At 31.7% G+C, this 21,675-nt stretch overlaps 1 protein-coding gene across 1 annotated transcript; it reads right to left on the minus strand.

Annotated features, from left to right (window-relative positions):
- Window positions 1–2,852: 2,852 nt before the first annotated feature.
- Window positions 2,853–14,356, minus strand: LOC125068312 (nose resistant to fluoxetine protein 6-like). The gene is made up of 12 exons (XM_047677418.1): window positions 14,220–14,356; window positions 13,058–13,355; window positions 12,591–12,776; window positions 12,424–12,503; window positions 11,023–11,222; window positions 9,648–9,762; window positions 6,487–6,701; window positions 5,740–5,930; window positions 5,139–5,274; window positions 4,459–4,645; window positions 3,585–3,727; window positions 2,853–2,951 (listed from the first exon to the last, which is right to left on the minus strand). The coding sequence occupies exons 1-12, from the start codon at window positions 14,341–14,343 to the stop codon at window positions 2,853–2,855; spliced, it is 1,974 nt and encodes a 657-aa protein (XP_047533374.1). The 5' UTR covers window positions 14,344–14,356.
- Between the last annotated feature and the right edge of the window lie 7,319 nt (window positions 14,357–21,675).

A 21,675-nucleotide genomic window follows, 5' to 3' on the forward strand; every position in this document is an offset into this window, starting at 1 on the left:
GTGGATTCAGTGATTCTAGTTGGCTCTAACATTACTTATGTAAAATCTCTATATGTTATTCCACTTCTATTCAGTCTGTTCATCTGCGGTTCAACTCCCTCGTCGATTGGAATGTTACGCGATTTGTGGACGATTTCATTTTTTTTAAGAAAAAAAATGTACGCGATGAATGTGCATTGGAAGCTTGACTTTGTTTGCATAAATTGAGATTCGTAGGAATAGACTCATATTCCACGGGTAGTTTTGATTTTTATAGCCCCAAAATCGTAAGGATAAAATTTACTATAATTTTTATAATGAACGAGTTTATTGCTTTGGATTAAAATCCCATTCATTAAATCCAATCAAAAATTGCCATACTACCAAGTATGGCAATTTTTGACTATTCTCAGAGATCATTTTGATTTTCTGGCATAAATATGGGCAAGGTAAAGGTCCATTTGTAAACTCATAGAAAATTGACGCCATTTTAATGCACTGAGCCGTTGCTAAATTTATTGCTAACCCTTAGCTTTAATATTGCTTAAAAGATTACAATTCTCTTTTATATAAAATTTTAAATAATTTCATAAACAAAAATATCAAACGAAACTTTTATGACTTTTGAACAAGTTTTAGAGCTCATAAATCTGTCTTATAAAATGATCTTAGATATTACTTACAGTATCTCATAATGAAAGACCAATTTTTTTTTTTTATTTATTTAATGTCTAATGCTTTCAATAATTTGAACAACAAGATGTTTTTTTCATGTGTTCGTGGTTGTATTTAGATGTGTGCGTACATAGTCCCGCACATCTATATGCAGAAATGTAATGATAACTATTTTTCAATTTACTTTAAAATTTATACTGTAACATGACTCGTTATAGTGAAGAAAAACAAAGGTATATGTAATACGTATATGTATACGTGTATACGTATGTATGTATATACATATTGTGTATATATTTATGTATTCTACTTGAGACATCTGAGATTAGATTAACATTTTTGCAAATAATTATATTACTAAAAAAAAATTAAATGTAAAGTCTCCTAAGCTATTGACAAACATTTCGTCTTTTGTATAAATTTAAAACGCTTGAATAATGATTACGCAGAAAGTCAAAGATAGTTTTTTTATCTCACCTCATATCACATTTAAAATTATAATATTTGCATTGTCACCTAATATTAGCCAACAATGGGTGTGCTCCTAATTTCAAAGCAAATATTTATATCTGACACACGTAATAAAAATTCAGTATGTCCTATTTTAACGAATGGAAACCAAGTTTGCGTAACTTACAATCCGACTGACCGAATTCCGGTCTGCAGTCATTCTTAACTTGGTTAACATTTCGTCATAAATTGTAGCAAATGTTTTCAAAACAATGTTTTTTTATTTATAAAACGATTGTAATTTCAGTAGTTTAAGATGACAAAATAAGATCACGTTTTTATTAATGCTCCAATGTCTACATTTTACAATCCCGCGAAATAATGTAATTGTTTTTGGTGACAACACATCTTTTTTTAAAAAAAAAAGGAGTATCTGTATTTATGGCAGTCTTCAATATCATGCCACATAAAATAATATTAATTAACAACACGATTTTTAAAATTAAGTTCGATCTAATTTTCAAACTAAAATAGTTTAAAATAATGCAACATTTTCATCTGCATGGAACCATTGAAAACATCCAACGAATCGCAACAAAATCCAACATAAATTGAATGTTTATGCCTGTAGTGTGGCAGAAGCATTACTCTCATAGTCCGATAGAAAGCTAATCTGATACCAGAGTGGGATCCGATACAGGATCAACGGCATTACGCCATATTTACCAATGCACCTGTAACACATTTAACACTGCTCAAATCTTCAGTCTGCTTCTGAGAATTTCCATTGGATTTTAAATAAAACAGTGAGATGAGAAGAACTTGAAATTATTCTTAACTTGTGAATTAATTATGATTGAAAAAAGTAAATATAATATTAAATTAAATATATTTAAGTAGTTCAATATAATTAACATTTAAAGCAATATAAATAAACCTCTAAAGGTCCCATTGTTGAGCTAAAGTTGCTACACCATTGCAGGTAGAACTACATTGAGATAAGACACATTTTTCAGGATGTTTTCCTATAAACAACATTCAGTGTTTTTAATCCGCAAAAACCCGTTAAGATGAACGAATTCCTACCACTGGACACCCTCGTCTATACACAGGTTGGAGACGATAAATAAATATCCAATTTAAGATATTAAGTTTTTAATTTTATTTATACGAATTAAAAACCACTTCTGAATTACTTTTGAATAAGATCAACAATCATCTATTTTCCATTTTCATTGTTTTCTATAATATTTGTTTGAGATTCGGTTATATTTATTTCTTTGGGTTTACTCTTGCCTGCAACAAACAAAAATTTATTTTTAGTTTGCTTAATAACTATTGTAATTTTTTCTTATCAATCACTGTATTGTTTTCTGTTGATAGAGATTTTTAGCGGCCACCTTAGTGTATCCCTTTTTTATATGAGGCGGACAAGTAAATGGACTACCTTATGGTACCTAATGGTGGCCCATTTACATGTTACCTTATGGTAAGTGATCACCACTGGCCTATTACACATAGAAATCGGCGCTGTAAGAAATATGAAACAATCCTTACATCACCAATGTGGCACCTAAAATAAATGCAGTTAAAAACTATGTTATTAAATGGATGATATCATATTTTCTTATAAATTTTAAGCTTAATTATACAGTGGAGCTACAGCACTCTTAATGAGTTTAGGAGCTTATTTAGTATCTGTACTGCGATGTGTTTTGGCGGAAAATCATCAGACATATTTAAGTAAGCTAAAATTTCTGAACTGTGGAAAATGGAGCATCAATGATGACACAGAGTATAAACGCCGCGAGGATCGTGAATACTACGTTACTCACACCACGATAAATCTGGAAAACATTCCTATTTCAGTTTTTAAAAAATGACAGACTGTTATGAAAAGAATGATAGACTTAAGCCTTTGTTTAATTATCTATAATAGTTATTGGGTGGCTGACGTATATCGATGTTTTATTATTTGTATAAAGAAAGAATACAAAACTAAAAAACATTCCTAGTAGGGCTTGGACTAATTATCTCTTTACAAAAATACAGATTTATGAATAAGTAACTAAATGTCGTTCATCAGATTTAATCGCGATGTTTTTCTTCATCGTCAAACAACAGTCATTTGAAGAATAAAAACCGACTTCAAAAGAAGGTTTTATTCGATTGTATTTTTTTTTTGTTCGTTACATAAAAACTCCGTCATATCTGTAATTAACAGATTTGTAAATTCTTCTTTGTTTGGGTATACTTTCCGTTTGGATTTGGAGAAAAATACGGGTGAAAGTTATAATTAATTTTCTCAGTATATTACTTGTGATCTTTTTTTATTAAAACTCTATGTTATTTCAGATTTAATATAAAATTTTAACAAAATAAAAAATATATTATTCGTTGAAGATCAAAGCGTTATATTCAATGAGCCATTTTGTGGAACAAGAAATTAATTAGAAAATACATGAATATCGTTTACTTACAATGTTTGCGTCGTTGAAGTATAACGTGGTGGTCACACTGCCGTTGGCGACCATGATGAGAGGGAAGTGTATGAGATACATAGCGTACGAGAGACGAGCGGGCAGCTTCCATATTTGCAGAGAGAGGAACCAGTTAATCGGTCCTGTGCGATGATATAATCATATTTATTATCAACATTCACTACGTCTTCTATTATATAGTCAAAGTCAAAAATCTTTATGAAAAAAAAAAAATTCATACAATTATATATATGTACATATATCTATATAGTGTTACGGAATGCACTGCAGATGTAAATAAAATAAATTGGTGGTTATTGATGGGATTTATAAATATAGAGTGAAATAAATAACAACATACAGCATAAGCTGCTAATGTAATGCTAACATAAGCATAATATTATGATACGATGTTTTAATAATATTATATAGCTACGAAGTATATTATAATACTAATACAAGAAACACCCAGTAACGTGTTGCTGTGCCTATATTATACGTAGAATTACAGTGTATGGTAATGTTTAGCCAAAAATCTTGTCTAAAACTCGTTTAATAGTAAAATTTCATGTTAAAATATTCAGCGATTTTGTGTGTTGGACGTTAAAAAAAATTATATATTTACAGACAAAGTAGAATACGTGTCACGCACACAATGACGCAAATAGCGTCATATCGTTTGCCGTAACGGCGCACTAGTCGGTCCTATCCACAAGGCGCGCACATAAAAATTTCACACAAAAAAAAATCATTCAGTTCTTGAAAGCTAACACAAACTATTGGGTAGCTCAAAAAATAATCTTTATCGTACGATAAAATATTTTTTTGAGCTTCAAGAAGATTGAATATGGATTTGAAAAGTACAATTAATTACCTCCATAACCGTGAACACAGGCAAAGATCAGCCAACCCAAGGTCATTGCCCAGATACCTCTCATGTACGCGTTGAGGAAATTGTCGAACATTTGTTTATCGTGGTCCACTTGCATAATGGGGTATATACTGAATATACAGAAAGCCATCAACGCAATTGATAACGTCCAAAACGTTGCTACGAGACTCTGTAATAAATAATTTTCATAAATTATCTGTAAAAGATAAAAATAGTTAGAGGTAGGTAGGAGTAGTTAAAGGCTTCATATACATGTATAACCATAGTACAGCAGTTCACAGATTAATCATCACATATATTTCATGGACTTGAAAACTTTTCTATTCGACGGTACTCATTCGAGTTCTATGTTTAATCCATTTGTCCTGAAGATATTAATTTTTGTTTGTAAGGGTGAAGATAAAAAAGTCCTAAGCCCGTCTGGATAGGTTACATATTGATGGATGGTTAGTATTCCTTACAGTGCTGTCTCGTGATCAATTTACCAATCTACCTGCATAATATGTTAAAAAAAACTCCTATAACATAAAAGAACATACTTCTATTTAAGAAAATAATTCCATCATATCTAAATACTTAATTACTTCAAGTAAGTTGGTATCTACATAATAAAGTACAGTTTTATACATATATATGTATAATGTTATAAAAAAACTACATACCTTTTGCATGCGAAGGTTTTTTCCTTTAAATTTGTGTAACAAGTATCCATACAGCATTCCGATGAAAAATGGCGACGCTCGAGGCAATGTGTTCATGTAATAATACACGAAATAATCTCTCATTTCATCTAAACGTCTACAACAAATATTATCCAATTGATACGAGTATAGAAATTCCAATATCGTGATTGAAAAATTGGGTAAAACATTTGTCAAAAAGTTGATAAGTATAAGTGAGGCTGTATATTTAAATGGACACACAGATTTTCTTACAATGTTTTCCAATACCGTCTAACACGATGTCAATCACAAACAAAAATTAAAAATATGAAAATTTAGTAAATTTCGGTCTTAGATTCACATTTTCTAGCTACTGGTCCCAACAATGAAGTCATTGTTATATAAATTTATAATAAAACGGATATATCGTAGGACACCTGGTTGGAACGAAGTTGCTTTGGCTGAGGAAAGAGACGGAATCTCATCTCTCTCTCATCACCTGGAGAGAGGATAACGTGTTTTTCCTAGGTGACGGTTTCTGTTCTTCCACTCTACTGTAAACCGCTTGAAAGGAGTTAATTCGAAATACGCATAAAATTACCTTGGATTAGCAATAGCGGCGGAGTAATTATACATGAAGCTATAAACACTAGATATGGCTAAGGTTATAATAACGCCTGCCACGAGCGAACACCAAGCGACCATGGCACTTCCAAACAACCACACTATGACTACAGGGCTGATAATATAGAGTTGCACATCTACAGATAGGTACCAAGTATGTTGTAAGCACTGAAAAAAAACAAAAATATTGGACTTGTCGATTTCAACTGCCGTTTCATACTAGTTCACCCTTGGAGCTTCGCTCGCATTATACGAGTCTATCCTTGAGGTTCCAACTCGCCTTATACCAAGTTCCATCAAATTTGGTTCAATTGTTTTTCGTGAAATAATAATAGACAGACAGACAGATTGCTTGTCGAATTTATAATATTATGATAGATTCAAATATAAGTTTTATTAATCATGGTTAGTATTACTTTATTTCAGAAAAATATTTTTTTAAATCAGTCAGGTTCTAGGGATTAGTTTTCGATATTTTCCCCTACGTACAAACAAATCGATATGATCTATCTTTATATTTGTACAGAACCATCTTACGTATACTTCTCCGATGTTACGATTATTATATGTTTCCAGTGAAAATGTTAAGGATTAAAAAATTTACGGTCCCACAAAAAAAGTAATATTTCAGGATGTCTAGTAATATAAAAGGTCGTAATTTCATGCTCATGAAATTGTCGAACTAGCTCTTATTAAAAATATTAAATTAAACAAAAACATTTACCAAATTAAGAGGTTTCACATAATTCTGCACATGCAGCAACGCTGACCACCATCGCCGTCTGCATGATTCCGTCGAATAACCCACATCCGTCCATACCGGGCCATCAGATACTCGATGGAGTAAAGAAGCTTGGAGCAGAATCACAGCAGCCAACAGTGGAAATATTCGCAGAAGACGGTACAAATAAAAAAGGTGTAGAGATTTGATGAATTTCCCTATAATGAGTATCAATGTAAAATATCTAGTAGTTTCTTCTAACGAAGTGTGATTTTATATTGTCAGTGGAAAGGTTCTCGCTGTTGGAAAATGAGGTTTAAAGTTTTTACTTTACATCACAGTTTCCAAAAGTACTATTTTGGTGCTTTGGCCTTTCATTCTTTTGAGCGATGATAGTATAACCTTTTTTAATAAAATATGATCTATACAAACTAACTTTCCGACTTTCTATTACAAGTATGAATTATTGAAATGGTTATTTTATTTAAATACCATACACAGTTAATTCAATATCGATGGTTATTTATACAATTTTTTTGATTACATTTTAAAATTGACTTTTTTTAATATATTTTATGTAATTGAGGTGCGATTTTGTTTTGAACGATCACCGGTACAGCCTTGGAATAAAAGGCCGTGAGACTGAAGATTTACATCTAGAAGAGTCAGGCCCCTGTCTTATTAAATAAGCGACGCATATATGTTACTTCAATAAAGTTTAAAGAACAATTAATTGTTCCTTTTATCTATACATAGATACATAGAACTAATATCAACGTTATCTTCAGCGAAAGCTTAATTTGGCTTAAATTTTTCTTTTTGCCAATTTTCAGATATATTAACAAACTTGTTAATAATATTATAATAACAATAGTAAAATAATTATTATATATTTAGGAGATTCCTTTAACTATACAACTGGCTGCAACGAATAAAAAAAACAAAAGCGCGCGAAACCGTATCAAGCCGTCATTATTTTTGCTTTTTGGGCGCGAACAGTAAGGTCAACATTGGCGCGACTTGTAATTTGTTAAAAGTGTTATTTGTGAATATTTTTGGATTTGTAAGCTCAACTGAGTAAGTAATTAATTAAATATGTATGAATTGGTGCTTTATTTATGTTAAGATAAATTCGAACGAAATTATTGTTTTTTTTTTAGTAAATAGTTTAAAGTAATTTATCTTCTTGTCGTTTTTTTTTATTCTTTTTCAGTTCTGTACGCTAAATATATATTAGTAGTATGTAGCAAAATTAAACTTTTAATAAGTATTGGCAAGTATGTTAATTCAAAATGACATGAACAAAACAATGTACACCAAATTAAACGTGAAAGTTATATGGACCAATTATATAACCACAATAATCTGTTTGAAACAATTAAAGTATCATATCACGCCTGGCTATTTTATCGATGTAGGATAAAAATATTTGTCATTGTTAGTATTTGATAAGATATCATCCATATTTACATGTATTTTGTAAAAAATTAAACTCCCTATCCTGAGACTTATAAATGGCTTTTATGATTATTCTTAGGTCAGACAGACGGCGCGGCGTACCTTACGAGACTCTTTTTATACTATTATATAGCAGAGTATAATGGAACCATTTGATACTTGTTGTTCGGGCTTTATGCCCATCGTGGGTGGTACCAACCGCTCATCAAATATTCTACCGCCAAACAGCACTCAGTATTGTTGTGTTCCAGTTTAAAGGGTCAGTGAGCCAGTGTAACTACAGATACACGGGACATAACATCTTTGCTCTCAGTTTAGGTGGCGCATTGGTGTAATGTAAGGAATTGGCATTAATTGGCCAATTTCTAAGGGCGATGGTGAAATATTACCTTCAGGTGGTCCATTTGCCTGCCCGCCTAACTATTACATAGAAACAAATAAAATCTATACTAATAAATCAATAGACGTATTTTATAATGCCTGCAAAAAAACCGACTTCAATATCTATAATACTTATATACAAGAAGCATTTGAATTATATAATAGTAGTACATAAATAGACGCACTTGTTGCATGTTGCACAGTTTCATACGCTTTTTTATACTATTGACGTGACAAATTTGATTTCCATGTGGATTTACAATAAAGAAATAAATTTATTATTTGGTGGCGTTTTAGCGGTAGGTTCTCTCTGTTGGCACATATTCTATCACCAAGAAAGCCGAGATGGCCCAGAGGTTAGAATGCTTGCATCTTAATCGATGATTGAGGATTCAAACCCAGCCAAGCACCACAGAATTTTCATGTCCTTAATTTGTGTTTATAATTCATCTCGTGCTCGGCGGTGAAGGAAAACATCGTGAAGAAACCTGCATGTGTCTAATTCTAACGAAATTCTACAACATGTGTATCCACTAACTCGCATTGGAGCAGCGTGATGGAATATGTTCCAAGCCTTCTCATCAAAGGAAGAATAGGCCTTAGCCCAACAGTAAGAAATTTAAGGGCTGTTAATGTGTCTATGTTTGTGCCTATCGCCATATAACATTGTTGTGTTTTGGTTTGAATAATAAGTAAACCAGTAAAATTATGGGCAAAGCACAAAAATATATATTTCTGTGATTAATCATTATTGTTTGACGTCAAATTATAAAACAAAACGAAGTGGAGTGCGACGAACATTGAAGTGAAACGGCAAAAACGAATACACAATCTAACCTAACCTTTAGTAAATAAAGTGACAGCACTTTTGACGTGTGAACATAAAGAAGCGTCGCACTACCGGGAAATGCTTTTTATTTTTATTTTGTATTTGATTTTGTCGCTTCACTATTATCTTCAGCGCGCTCTATCTGCCTTTTGTTTCGTAATCTTTTGTCAGGTTATCCGGTAGCCCATTTACCGAGACGGGTAAGTCACCAATACCGTAGCCGTAAATAAAATAACCATTCTATAAATCGCAATTACGCCACTGACCTTGGGAATCAAGATATTATGTCCCTTGTGCCTTCAGCCACACTGGTTCACTCCCCTTAAAAACAGGAGAATACTAATATTACTGCTTGGTGATAGAATATATGACAAGGGGTGGTACCTACACAGACGGGCTTGCACAAAACCCTATGTACCTATCTGAGGATTATTATTTATGATTATTAAAAAAGACTAAAACAATTATAACATTATTAAAAAATTCGATTACTCACATCTACTTATCTTCCCGATGACGGTATAAACACAGAGAATACCACTGAGCATAAAAAATGTATCAACAGAGATTGGCGCGGAATTCACCCAAATACTCCTAAATGATGTTAACCACTGAAAAACAAAAGAAAGTCACTTCATTGCACTTAAGATACAAAAGAAAAAAAACATTAAGATGTGCTAATGACTGAATGAAAGGATCCTACTTTATAATTATAGTTTATAGATAAATTTCGGAGTATTTGAATGAATATTAGTTTTTTTCAAAACTTTATTAAAAAAAAATCGCTTCCAAGGGGGAAGGCTAGTTGCAAGGTTATCTGTGCCCTTTCACTGAAAATGTCCATACAACATTACATAATCGGTTAATACGTAAACTCATAACATACAAACTCTCTCAATAATAATATTTATTTGGATTAGTAAGGATATAAATAAGCATTGATACAATTGTTTTATTTTAAACAATTCGTTGAATATGACGTATATATATTACAAAACTAAAAAAACATATGTATATGACGATATAATATAATACCCTGTACAAGATAGCTTGATATTTTTTCAGATGACAGACAGATGTAATTTTTTCTGATCGACATAACTTTGCAATATAAAAACATATTATTTTCTTAATTTAATGAATTTAAAAATTGTAAAAATATATTATACAAAAGAAATTTATATACAAAAGTTCCCGAAGATTCATTTAGTGTTATCCGAAAATTTCATTATTGCTTCAAAGTAAAATTTAAATAGAAACACTGAAATATAATATACACGCTTGTACAATGTTACATGTGACGCGAATAACAGGCAGTAGCTGCTACAAATATCATCGATATTTGTAGCAGTTACTGTCTGCATGTTTGTAATCGTACAAAAATCCTTATTAAGTTATTGTTACGAACGGGGTTGGGGTCTCTATTGCTAGTGGTTGGGGTCTCATTAGCTGGTACAACTCTTTTTAGAAAAATAAGTAAAAAAAAATTGAATTCTAATTTGAATTACGCATTCCATCGTTCCATCGACTGTATATATGTTATATTTTCTGTTTCTCAAAACTAGAGCGTCTGTCAAAAAGATCAAGTTAACTTGAACAGGGTATAACATGCTTATGAGGTTACATTTTAAAACGACACACACGAACAGCTGCCATAAAAGTAAATATAAAAATTACATGTAGTATAATACGTTTTACTTAAATTTAGCGTAAAATCTAATAATAGCTAAAATATCTGTAGCTTTGTAAGTTACAAATTATGTTAAGCTTCTCGCTCTTTCGAACTTCAACGGTAACATCCAATATATTTGGGCAAAGTTGAAATTGTCTTAAATCTACCAACATAACAATAAAAAGAAGATTTTACTTACGTTTAAAATATGAGCAGCGTTTGAAACGAAACTCAAAGGGGTCAAGCAGTATGTGTGACCGAATATAACCCACAGCATCGAAATGGCTCGGATGCCATCAACGCATTCCAAAGCACCAGGACCATAGTTGAATGAAAGTAACCTCTTCGTATTAGTATGTATGGAAAAACTTCTATAAAGTCTATCAATTTCGGAATTTTCTGAAAAAGTAAAGAAAATATTAAATTCAATAGAAAGTAAAATGCTGCTTAAAAATTATAAGGCTGCTAAGAAAAAATAATTTCATACTATTATTTTAATGAGCAGATTAGTTATTGTTATTGTTTTATATTGAAATTACACAATTCAAAATGGTGAGTTTAGTTTGTAAAAAATAAAACATATAAACATAAAACAAGTAGTAGGGGTGAAAGTGACAATGGTAGTGGTGACCAGTGTTTACGCAGCAAACGTATGAGAAAGGAGGTAGTCCGATATGGACACTTCTAACGCCGTCGACATCTACCCGCAAACTTCAGTCTCGTGAACAAGACATTCGTAGATAATGTCGAAATATCGAGTTCCACCAAATAAAAATAAAAAACATGGTAATTGGCTTAAAGTGATAAAAATAACGATGTTCATTTAAAATCTTATATTGTATATTATATTTAATAATCATTAAGAGTTATTTTTCCTTAAACACCATTTGGTTCCTTATTACGCACTCATTCTGATGTCCTACCTACGAATCCTTCACGAAGAAGTTAGTAAGAAAAACTTTTTCCTGTTATAAATGAAAGGTAAGCCACCATTGATATTATTTTGTCAATAGAATCTTGTTTTAATTTAAATGATTATCTGATTCTGATTTTTTTTTAATTTTTTATTGTTTTCCACTTTTTGAATCATTTAAGTTGAATATGTTTTTTTTTTGGTATAAGCGACAGTTATTAAAAAAATTAAACGAATAAATAAATAAAGCATTAGCAGTCTGTAAATTTTCCCCCTGCTGGGCTAAAGGCCTCCCCTCCCTTTGAGGAGAAGGTTTGGAGCATATTCCACCACGCTGCTCCAATGCGGGTTGGCGGAATACACATGTGGCAGAATTTCGTTGAAATTAGACAATACATGCAGGTTTCCTCACAATGTTTTCCTTCACCGCCGAGCACGATATGAATTATAAACACAAATTAAGCACATGAAAATTCAGTGGTGCCTGCCTGGGTTTGAACCCGAAATCATCGGTTAAGATGCACGCGTTCTAACCACTGGGCCATCTCGGCTCAAATAAATAAAACCCATACCTAAACGTATCAAACAATTTCATCGTTTTAATTTAAAAAAAATTGACCTCCTATTTTTCCAAAGCATTACAAATATGTCTTAACATATTTTGTGAACTTACAATTACACTCTTACCTTTTTTTAAAACATATGTTTGATACAAATCGTATGAAGTACTTATTATCGTTATCAATAATATCAAAGAGAAGATTGAACTGAAACACAGGAGTAGACACTTTATATAATTTATCAAAATCATTGCTATTAACTTATTCTAAGGTTATATTATATTTTGTACTCACATGCTCAAATAATCTGCTATGCTCACAGGTTTGTCATTTGGTAGCCGACAGATATACTCGTCAAAGGTTAAATTTATGTTATATAATGAACCAATTAAATTAATAACTTGTTTCGGTGTGCATACTTTTGGAACGCAAATAGCCAAAGTCAAGGTCATTGTAGATTGCATGTTAGACGTTATTGCTCTGAAAAAAATATTTTAAAATATGTAGGGAGTTTCATTAGATGATAAAAAAATTTTGGTGCCAATTAATAAGTCCTTAAAAGAAGACAAGATACTCTTGCACCTTTTTTATTATTCATACACTAATCATTTCCTTGGAATTTATTAAAATGAACTAAAATTGCGTCACAGAATAACGCTTAGCTTTATCTTTGAAATAATTCTTCCAGCTAATATTTCTCTAGAAGACATTCTTTAGCTAGAATCTTAGATGTTCTTTAGCGTTAGTATGTTGACCGTTACCTAGAAGTCATAGAGTTTTCAGTCCCTGATATTAAGTGAGCTAGTTGTTTTAGATTTAAATTTCGTTCAATATGTTTACTGGTATAGTTTTCTAATCTTGGCCATTTTTTGTCTAAATCCAGTGTTCGTGAGTTTTCAATTGTGTTTTGGTTTAGAGGTACATGGATTAAACAATATTTTCCTGCGATTTCTAACTCATCTGCTAAATATTGGATGCTTAGACATTGATGATAACTTCCAAGATCAGCCAAATTTCCTATCAGAATTCCACTTGGAATTTTTCCACTAGCGTCTATAACTGTAAAAAGTAAAAATAATTAATAAGATGATTACGCTCGCCGTTGACTTCCATATTGGAATGATTTAATTTAAAATGATGTACCATTTATAATCTATAATTGTATATCCATTATAATTTCGTGAAGTAAACCAGATGTTCGACAATTAAAACAGTAAAAAGTGACAATAATCGAAGACGATACAATTAATTAAAATTGTAATAGTAGTGAAAGTGATTAATTGCATCTCTATGTCAGGTTATCACTTGCACTCTACGCTTATATTCCTAAAAATGTCTATTCGGCAGCGATTGTTGACACGGCTCTTTTATTGAAGCTTCCCAAGTCATATTCCATATTAAATCCTACACGTATTGTACAATAATTTTGGAGATATAAAAAAAATCACTTACAGCAAAAAAAAAAAACGAATTGACAAAGGACAATTATTATTTCATTATATTTAATTTAGAAGTAGCTTCAGGCATTTCATACTAGTTAAGTGTTTATTTAGAATATAAATGAATAAAATAAAACTGGTATTAAACAAAAATGTAATCTCAATGTATAAAGTATATTATATTGTAAGGTGTATGAATGTGTGTGTACAGTTTAATAGGTATTGAGCGTGGATAAATTGGCATTTTGGTAACTATGATGATATAAACTTATTATATCACTTAAATATTATACATTGTTTTTCATCAAAGAATACAAGATAAATTATAAATACAAAAAGAGCACACGATTGCACTTGATATTCGATTTTTTAGTTTTAAATCCTTAACCTGACAACGCAATTCACATGTTCTAAGCATAAGTATATTTCAGCTGGCGTTTGAATATAAATTAACTAGGTACTTACTACACTTTTTTCTACTTACATTGCATTCCCAAATATGTGTTATTTATCAAAATATCTAATTGTTCTTCACATTTCTTGGGATTTAACACACTTTCGTAGAGTTCTTGGTCGAATGCACTTGTGTATTTTAACGTTTCGTCCATAAAATTTGCATTTACCATTGCAAGAAAATTTAAAACGAAAAAAATATATTTTTTATAATACATTTTAATAACGCAACGTCCTAATTATTGGTGCTAATAAAACTAACAAGATATTATTGGAAATATTGTCCCCCGATATTGTTCTGTTATCTTGAGCAAACATATTTCTACTTAAAAACTGAAGGATTTCTCTGGAATATCTTAAGGTTTCTATTATGAGATAAATAGCAAGTTTTAGTACTACACATTAAGCAATATCGGCCTTATAGGTGATAAATGTCCTTAAGGGGGAAAGGAGGGGTCTGATTAGATAACAATGCTTTGTGTTCTTCTTTCAAATGACAAATCAATGATGTCATCATCTTCAGTAGATTATTTTTATCGTCATCCACTATGAGACATAGACCAATTCCAAGGCGCTACATATCCGCCGAAGAACCGGAAGGTTTTCCATCTTCCATATCATCATAGGTCTATCTAAGGGCATTACACGCTGTCAGGTATCGGTCTATTCGGTATCGGCTTAACATACGTGACCAGGCCACTGCTACTTCAGTTTGTTTAAAGGGTGATTGAACCAGTGTAGCCGAAAGGACATGACATCTTTGTTCTTAAGGTTGGTGACGCATTGTCGAGATAAAGAATGGTTAAAATCACCATCAGGAGTCAGGACCATCATAATAGGAATTATTATTTTTAAACATAAGAACCGCTGGGTCATCTCGTTAAAATCTATTTTAATAATATTAAGATACGTTATATATAATATAGATTAAACTGAGTCATTTAATTCATTTTCTTATCGTGTTTTCCGATCGAACACTTGACTAAAACTTGAATGACGCTATTTAGTTCATAGAAAAATAACGCGTTCATCGATTTGATAAGTGAATAAACTATTATAAATGAAACTAAGAGTCGAGACGGTCGTATAACACTTGGGTATTAACCAAAGATTGAGTATTTTAATCCAGACAATAAAATTATTTATTAGTATTGCAGTCAGTTAAATTATATGAATACGTCATATTATACAAATTATAACGGTAAAAATACATTTGATGAATTTTATTAATCATCAAAATGTAACGAAGCCATAAAAGTAAGTAAGTCAATAAAAATACAATAATAAAATCGCAATAAGGTGCAAACATAGAAGTTCGTGGAGAAATAAATAAAAATATGAATAAACAATTAAATTTGTCTTTACAATTTTACAGTAATGTAACTGTAAAATTGTAAAGACAAAATAATAAAGTATAAGGCCGTGATAAAACTATCGAAGATTTATATATTTAATTGGAAACGTATTAAAATTCGATATATGCATATAATAATCATTCGGTTAGGTCAGCCCGACGAAAAGACGGTTTTCCACATTCCCCCCACTTCCATGTGAGGGAAACTCGTAACGCGTTTTTCCAGCGAGAAAAGAATAGTCAGAGTTATAGCCTCTGCGTCAACATAGTATATTATTAAACTTTATTCTATCTTTTTTCATTTCCACAAACATTTAACAATTTTTCATAAACTTTACTTAAATTACAATTTCCTCGAGTAAATGAAAAACAATTCCTCCAACGATTGATGGAACAATATTTGGTAGCTGTCAGTTATTCTCGTGACGTCATCAATCGCCGCTCTTCATCAATTTTGTACGGACTCATATTGACGAATCGTTCTTTGTTTGTTCCATTTTCATGTCCATTTTACGAATTTTTTTTTTTTTTCGTTTTCCAAAGGTTGGATAATCTATTTCGCAACGAATCTTTACAATAATTTTGGGGGCTTGAAAATATTTTTGGTCAATTTCAGAATCCCGATCCCATTTCAATTGGGATTCTGAAATTAAGCAACGAAATAATATAAAGTTAATAAGCCTACGTGGAAATTGACGACCCCGTGGTCGACAAGTATGTACACCGGTTTTTATGGGTACTCCACTCCGAGGTCCCGGATTCGATTCCCGGCCGAGTCGATGTAGAAAAAGTTAATTAGTTTGCTATGTTGTCTTGGGTCTGGGTGTTTGTGGTACCGTTCGTTACTTCTGATTTCCATAACACAAGTGCTTTAGCTACTTACATTGGGATCAGAGAAAGGTATGTGATGTTGTCTATATTTATTCATTTATTTAAACCTTTTGAGTAATCCTTAATTGTTCCTCTATAATTCGAATTGAAGAGATCTATTCATGTATTCACCCCTTAAAACTCTTGGGAAATAGGACTCCTTTATTTGTGATCTTATCAATAATCCCTTGAATATAATATATTATAAGCGTCCGTTGCGGATAAAACGTTCCTAAATTTATGTTAAATTCCTAAATTTATGTTAAATTACATTATATACAACATAAAGTTTGACTTCGGTAAACGTGTTGTTCTAAAATTGTATGAAAGTACTGTTTTTTTTATTTGTTTCATTTACGGTCTAGTTTAGATTTTTCTGTGTGTTAATCTTCCTCTGATCTCAAGCTTTTTTTGGAAACGGTGAATTGAACCTGCGATCTTAGGTAAATATCAAAGCATACATAGCGAAATGGTTTACGGCCCAGTAATGTAAAAATTCGCAGATTTGATCCTGACGCCTATTGTTTTCCCCACTCCTAGCTCTAGCTTTAAGCTTAATTGTAGAAGTATTAGCAATTAATTAAAATGGGTAATTCAACTATTCCGTCAAAGATAAAAACCACGTGTAATTTCTACTAGGTTATCTGGACTCATTGTGTATTTTAGATATATTAAATCACGAAAGCGTGCCAAACCACGTTAAATTATCATCGGCGTTTTCGACAGGCTTTTGATATTCTACATGTTAAGGGAGCATATAAGCTATTTTTATTCCAAATTTCATGCAAATCTGTCCAGACATTTTTAGCGGTTGATTAACAAATATCATAAACATACAAACTCACATCTAAAACATTAGTAGGAATTTATTTATTTTTAAGTATTTTTTAGTTTGTCTTGGTAACTAAAAGTAACTTTTTCCAATTTCATTGTACATTTTTATTTTCATTATAGAAATAAATCTGGTTCATACATGAATTTAAATAGTTAATAAATGAGTAAAAATATAATGTCAATTTAATAACATTTATAGTCTCGCATTAATCTTTAATGGATAAAATACACATCTCAACTCAATTAGGCTCGTTATGGCCTGACTAAGTTCCCAGAGGACTAGTAACCATGCTGGCCTCGATAACGGGCTGACTTCTATATTGCGCTCCCCTTTACACTTTATACGAGCTATAAATTGTATACGTAGTGATAATATTGAGAACGCAAAGTTCAATTGCTGTATATTGGACGCTTACAAAGGTGATATGACATAACATGATGTGATATTATAAATTTATTTATAGGAAACGTTATTTTTGTAATCTAATCTTTACATTAATAGCCTTTTTTAATTATCAAATGAAAATAGTACAAAAATGCTTAAACGGTCTTATAGCTTATTAGCCATTTCTTCAAGAAGATCGAATAAAACGGAAGAGTTAAAAAAATCGGTTAAGTGTCGCAGAAATAGTTTATTTTCATATAAACGGATAAAAAAATAAAGATTACAAATCTAACTTTCTGAGATTGATTTTACGCGAAAACCAACTCCTTCGTTCGCCTTAGCTTCCAGTTTTTAGAACATACCGAAAAACCTGTACATTCTTGGACGTACAAGTTCAGTCATAATCGTTTTAACTTTTCCTTTTTTATATAAATATTCCAGACATTTCGATCAGGCTTATGTTATTTATATGTGTCCAATAATAATAAAAAAGACTAGATAAAAAGAAAACTGTCTATTCTCTTAATATAAGATAGGAAATTTACCACAAGCTGTTCACTTCGACATCACCCATAAATTTAATTTTTCTATCTCCTATCAGTTAGTCAGAGCTTCGAGAAAAATGAAAAAAAAAAAACGTTAAATTTTGTAACAGAATTTAAGAGTATAAATAATAAAAGACGTAATTATTTTATATAAAAATACAAATTTGCAATAAACGGTACGTAATAAAGATAAATACTCGAGACAGTGATATAACATAATAGTTTGGGAAGAACAAAGAATATCAAAAGAAAATATACATGAAAAGATACAGTTACTTTTGTAATTAATACTTGTTGACTTTCGGAAACGATACATTATAATTATATAACCTTTAACTGACATAACTTTCTATTTAAAATCTTAGAAAAGAGTAACTACTGATTACTTTACGTGAAATACTTTACCATTAGTGCAGTTTTGTAAAATAACGACTTAGAAGTGGTCGCTTAGGCCTACTTGAATAAAATATATTTTGATTCGGTTTGAATTATTAGTCTGCTTCCACAGACCATTCTCTATCGAGGTCAATTTATAGATTTAATATTATTTCTGACTTTGTGTCAAACTGCAGACATTTCGTGTAATTGAATCCACGAGCTACCTTTTGGTTTTCATGTAGGAAGATAATAAAGAAAGACGCTGACGAATGGGTCAAGAATTTATTCAGAGACAATTTCGTAACGTTGGAAATCTTTCCTTCGATATTACTCGTGATCAAATCGAAAAAAAACTTGGCTTTCTTTTCAATATCCTACTTTTTTCTAGTATTATATGTTTTATCTCGAGAAAACCTATCTCGCCAAACTATTTTAAATATTTATTCATTTTTTTTAGTTCATAAACTATACCTTATATAATACCTTATATGGTTTTAAATATTTTTCATTAAACATAAGTAGGCGGATGCTTAATTGGGCCACCTGATGGAAAATGTTCACCTTGAAATATTAACCAGTCCTAACATCACCAATGCGCCACCAACCTTGGGAACTAAGATGTTATATCCCTTGTGCCTGTGGTTACACTGACTCGTTTTCAAACTGGGACACAATATTTCCCAGTATTTCTGTTTAATTTGAATATCTGATGAGTGAGTGGTATCTACTCGGACAGATAAAGCCCTACTATAAAGTGAATAGGTCAATCTATTCTCTCCAAAATCAAATTCTATGTATATTTTATGTACTAAAAAGCTACTTTGTTTTTTTTTCCATAATGATTTATACCTCTCTATACTCGTAACTATATTCGTAAAAAACTGTCACTATAAAAAATTGCCTTGTGTAAATTATTTGAGACCTTAGCTTGTATTTTAGGGTCATCCGGATTAGGTCATTAGTCTTTGCCTCCACCTTTACGTAAGTTTTCTTAACTTCCAAGCCTGAAAGCATTTTTCTCATGTTTATTACGGTCATATTGCTCAGAGAAGAAAAAAATATTTTTAAATTAACTGTATTTGTTTCAACTTAACGTTAGTAAAGCTGAAGGTGTGAAGAAGATTAACTTAATTGTGATAATATGTATGTATCTTATACAATAAATATGTAAATTGAATCACCATACTGGCGGCTATACGGCGGTGTGGTGCAAGAATTATGGCTCTTCTGCAGAGATGCAACAAACTTATAGAGGTGAGGTTTATACGTAGTTTTCATACGATGTCATGGACGGTTGACGACTGTCTTCGCGTGCGATCCACCCAAAGTCGAACAGAGGGTTAGTGATAGTTTAGCTATTTATGATTTTAGCGTATGTTAAATGCATTTACGTACGTATGATAAAATACATTTTGCTATAAACGATGTCATCTAAGTTGTTTTATCCCATGTGCTTACTCCACTGACTCAATCACCGAAATAGAAAGGAAACTAATCAACTTTTTTTCTTAAAGAAACGTTTCTATGAGGAAGATGGCAGCTCAAACTAAACTCCATTTTTGTTTTTTACTTTAGTTGCATGGGCGCAACCACATAATAATAAAGATTATGCTTTACATTGGTTACGATAAGAGTCGATCTGGTACTTGGTGGTAGGTCTTTGTGTAAGCCCGTCTGGGCAGATACTACTTGAATATTGTTGTGTTCCGGTTTTAAGGGTGAGTGAGCCTGAACTACAGGTACAAGGGACATAACATCTTAGTTCCCAAGGTTGGTGGCGCATTAGCAATGTAAGAAATGTTTAATATTCTTACAGCGGTATTATCTATGGGCAGTGGTGACCACTTAACAACTTGAAAAATGTCAGAGGACACCATAATGTAAGTTAATCTATTAAAGTTTGCCTAACTACTTACTAATGAGAGGATTAAATTGACCTTTATTTCTGTAGCTCAGTTTTTGGAAATTTCAGAGATCTCAACATCTGTTTACGTATCCCTTAAATTTAATTGAATAAAAATGTATGAATGTATATTTAAGCTATTGTAGGGTGGTATAAATTGGTACCATCAATACAAAATAAATGATCCTGCTCATACAATCCTATCATTTCTTCCAAAGTAAACTTTATGGATAGTAGACTTGTATAGTAAAATAAATTACCCGTATATCCGCAAAGACAAGGCTACAGCCCTAATGCCCTCACATACGCGATAAGGAAATTGTCAAACATTTGTAAATCATGGCCCACTAGCACACTTGGATAATTTATGGAGATATGAAACATTTTCTCGTACATCTCGTCATTTTCTCTACATCAGAAGTACTTTTGCCATTTCATTGATGATATATCAAATACTTATATTACTAAGATCAAGTGACAGAAAGTATTTTTCTTTTAATTGCTGGTAAAATAATAAATATACTATTAAAAATATCCAATATAAAACCGAAGCATTGATTTGCGCCAATCAGTGTAATTAAAGGTGCATGGGACATGACAGCCGAGATGGCCCAGTGATTAGAACGCGTGCATCTTAACCGATGATTGCGGGTTCAATCCCATGCAAGCACCACTGAATTCCTTCACCTCGTGCTCGGCGGTGAAGGAAATCATCGTGAGGAAACCTAATGCATGTGTCTAATTTCAACGAAATTTTTCAATGGTGGAATATGCTCCAAACCTTCTCCTCAAAAAGGAAAAGGAGGGCATAGCCTTGCAGTGTGAATTTTCCAGGCTGCTAATGTTGATGTTGTTGACGGGGGATCTTAGAACTAATTTTATTACCTTATTAAGCAATCTAATAGAAAGTTATTAATTTTTTTTTGCTCGCGTAGGTACTAGAATCTGGATGTTGCAAGCTTATGTGCCTTAGAAAGTACAAAAAGCCTTAGTCACTCGTTCAGATTATGTTAAATCTTCCGTCTTATATGATTAGAGAGAGTGCATCTGTGTTTGTACACATTTGACCACTATAACATGAACTGCGCAGTTAACTAATCTCCCTTGAGAATGGATGCCAGCACCGAAATCAGTCATTTCATCTCATGAAAATAATATACATTTTTTTAAATAATAATAATTATTTATTGGCACCAAAAGAAAATATTACAAAATGAA

Source organism: Vanessa atalanta, chromosome 13 (genome assembly GCF_905147765.1).
Source record: "Vanessa atalanta chromosome 13, ilVanAtal1.2, whole genome shotgun sequence".
Lineage (NCBI taxonomy): Eukaryota > Metazoa > Arthropoda > Insecta > Lepidoptera > Nymphalidae > Vanessa > Vanessa atalanta.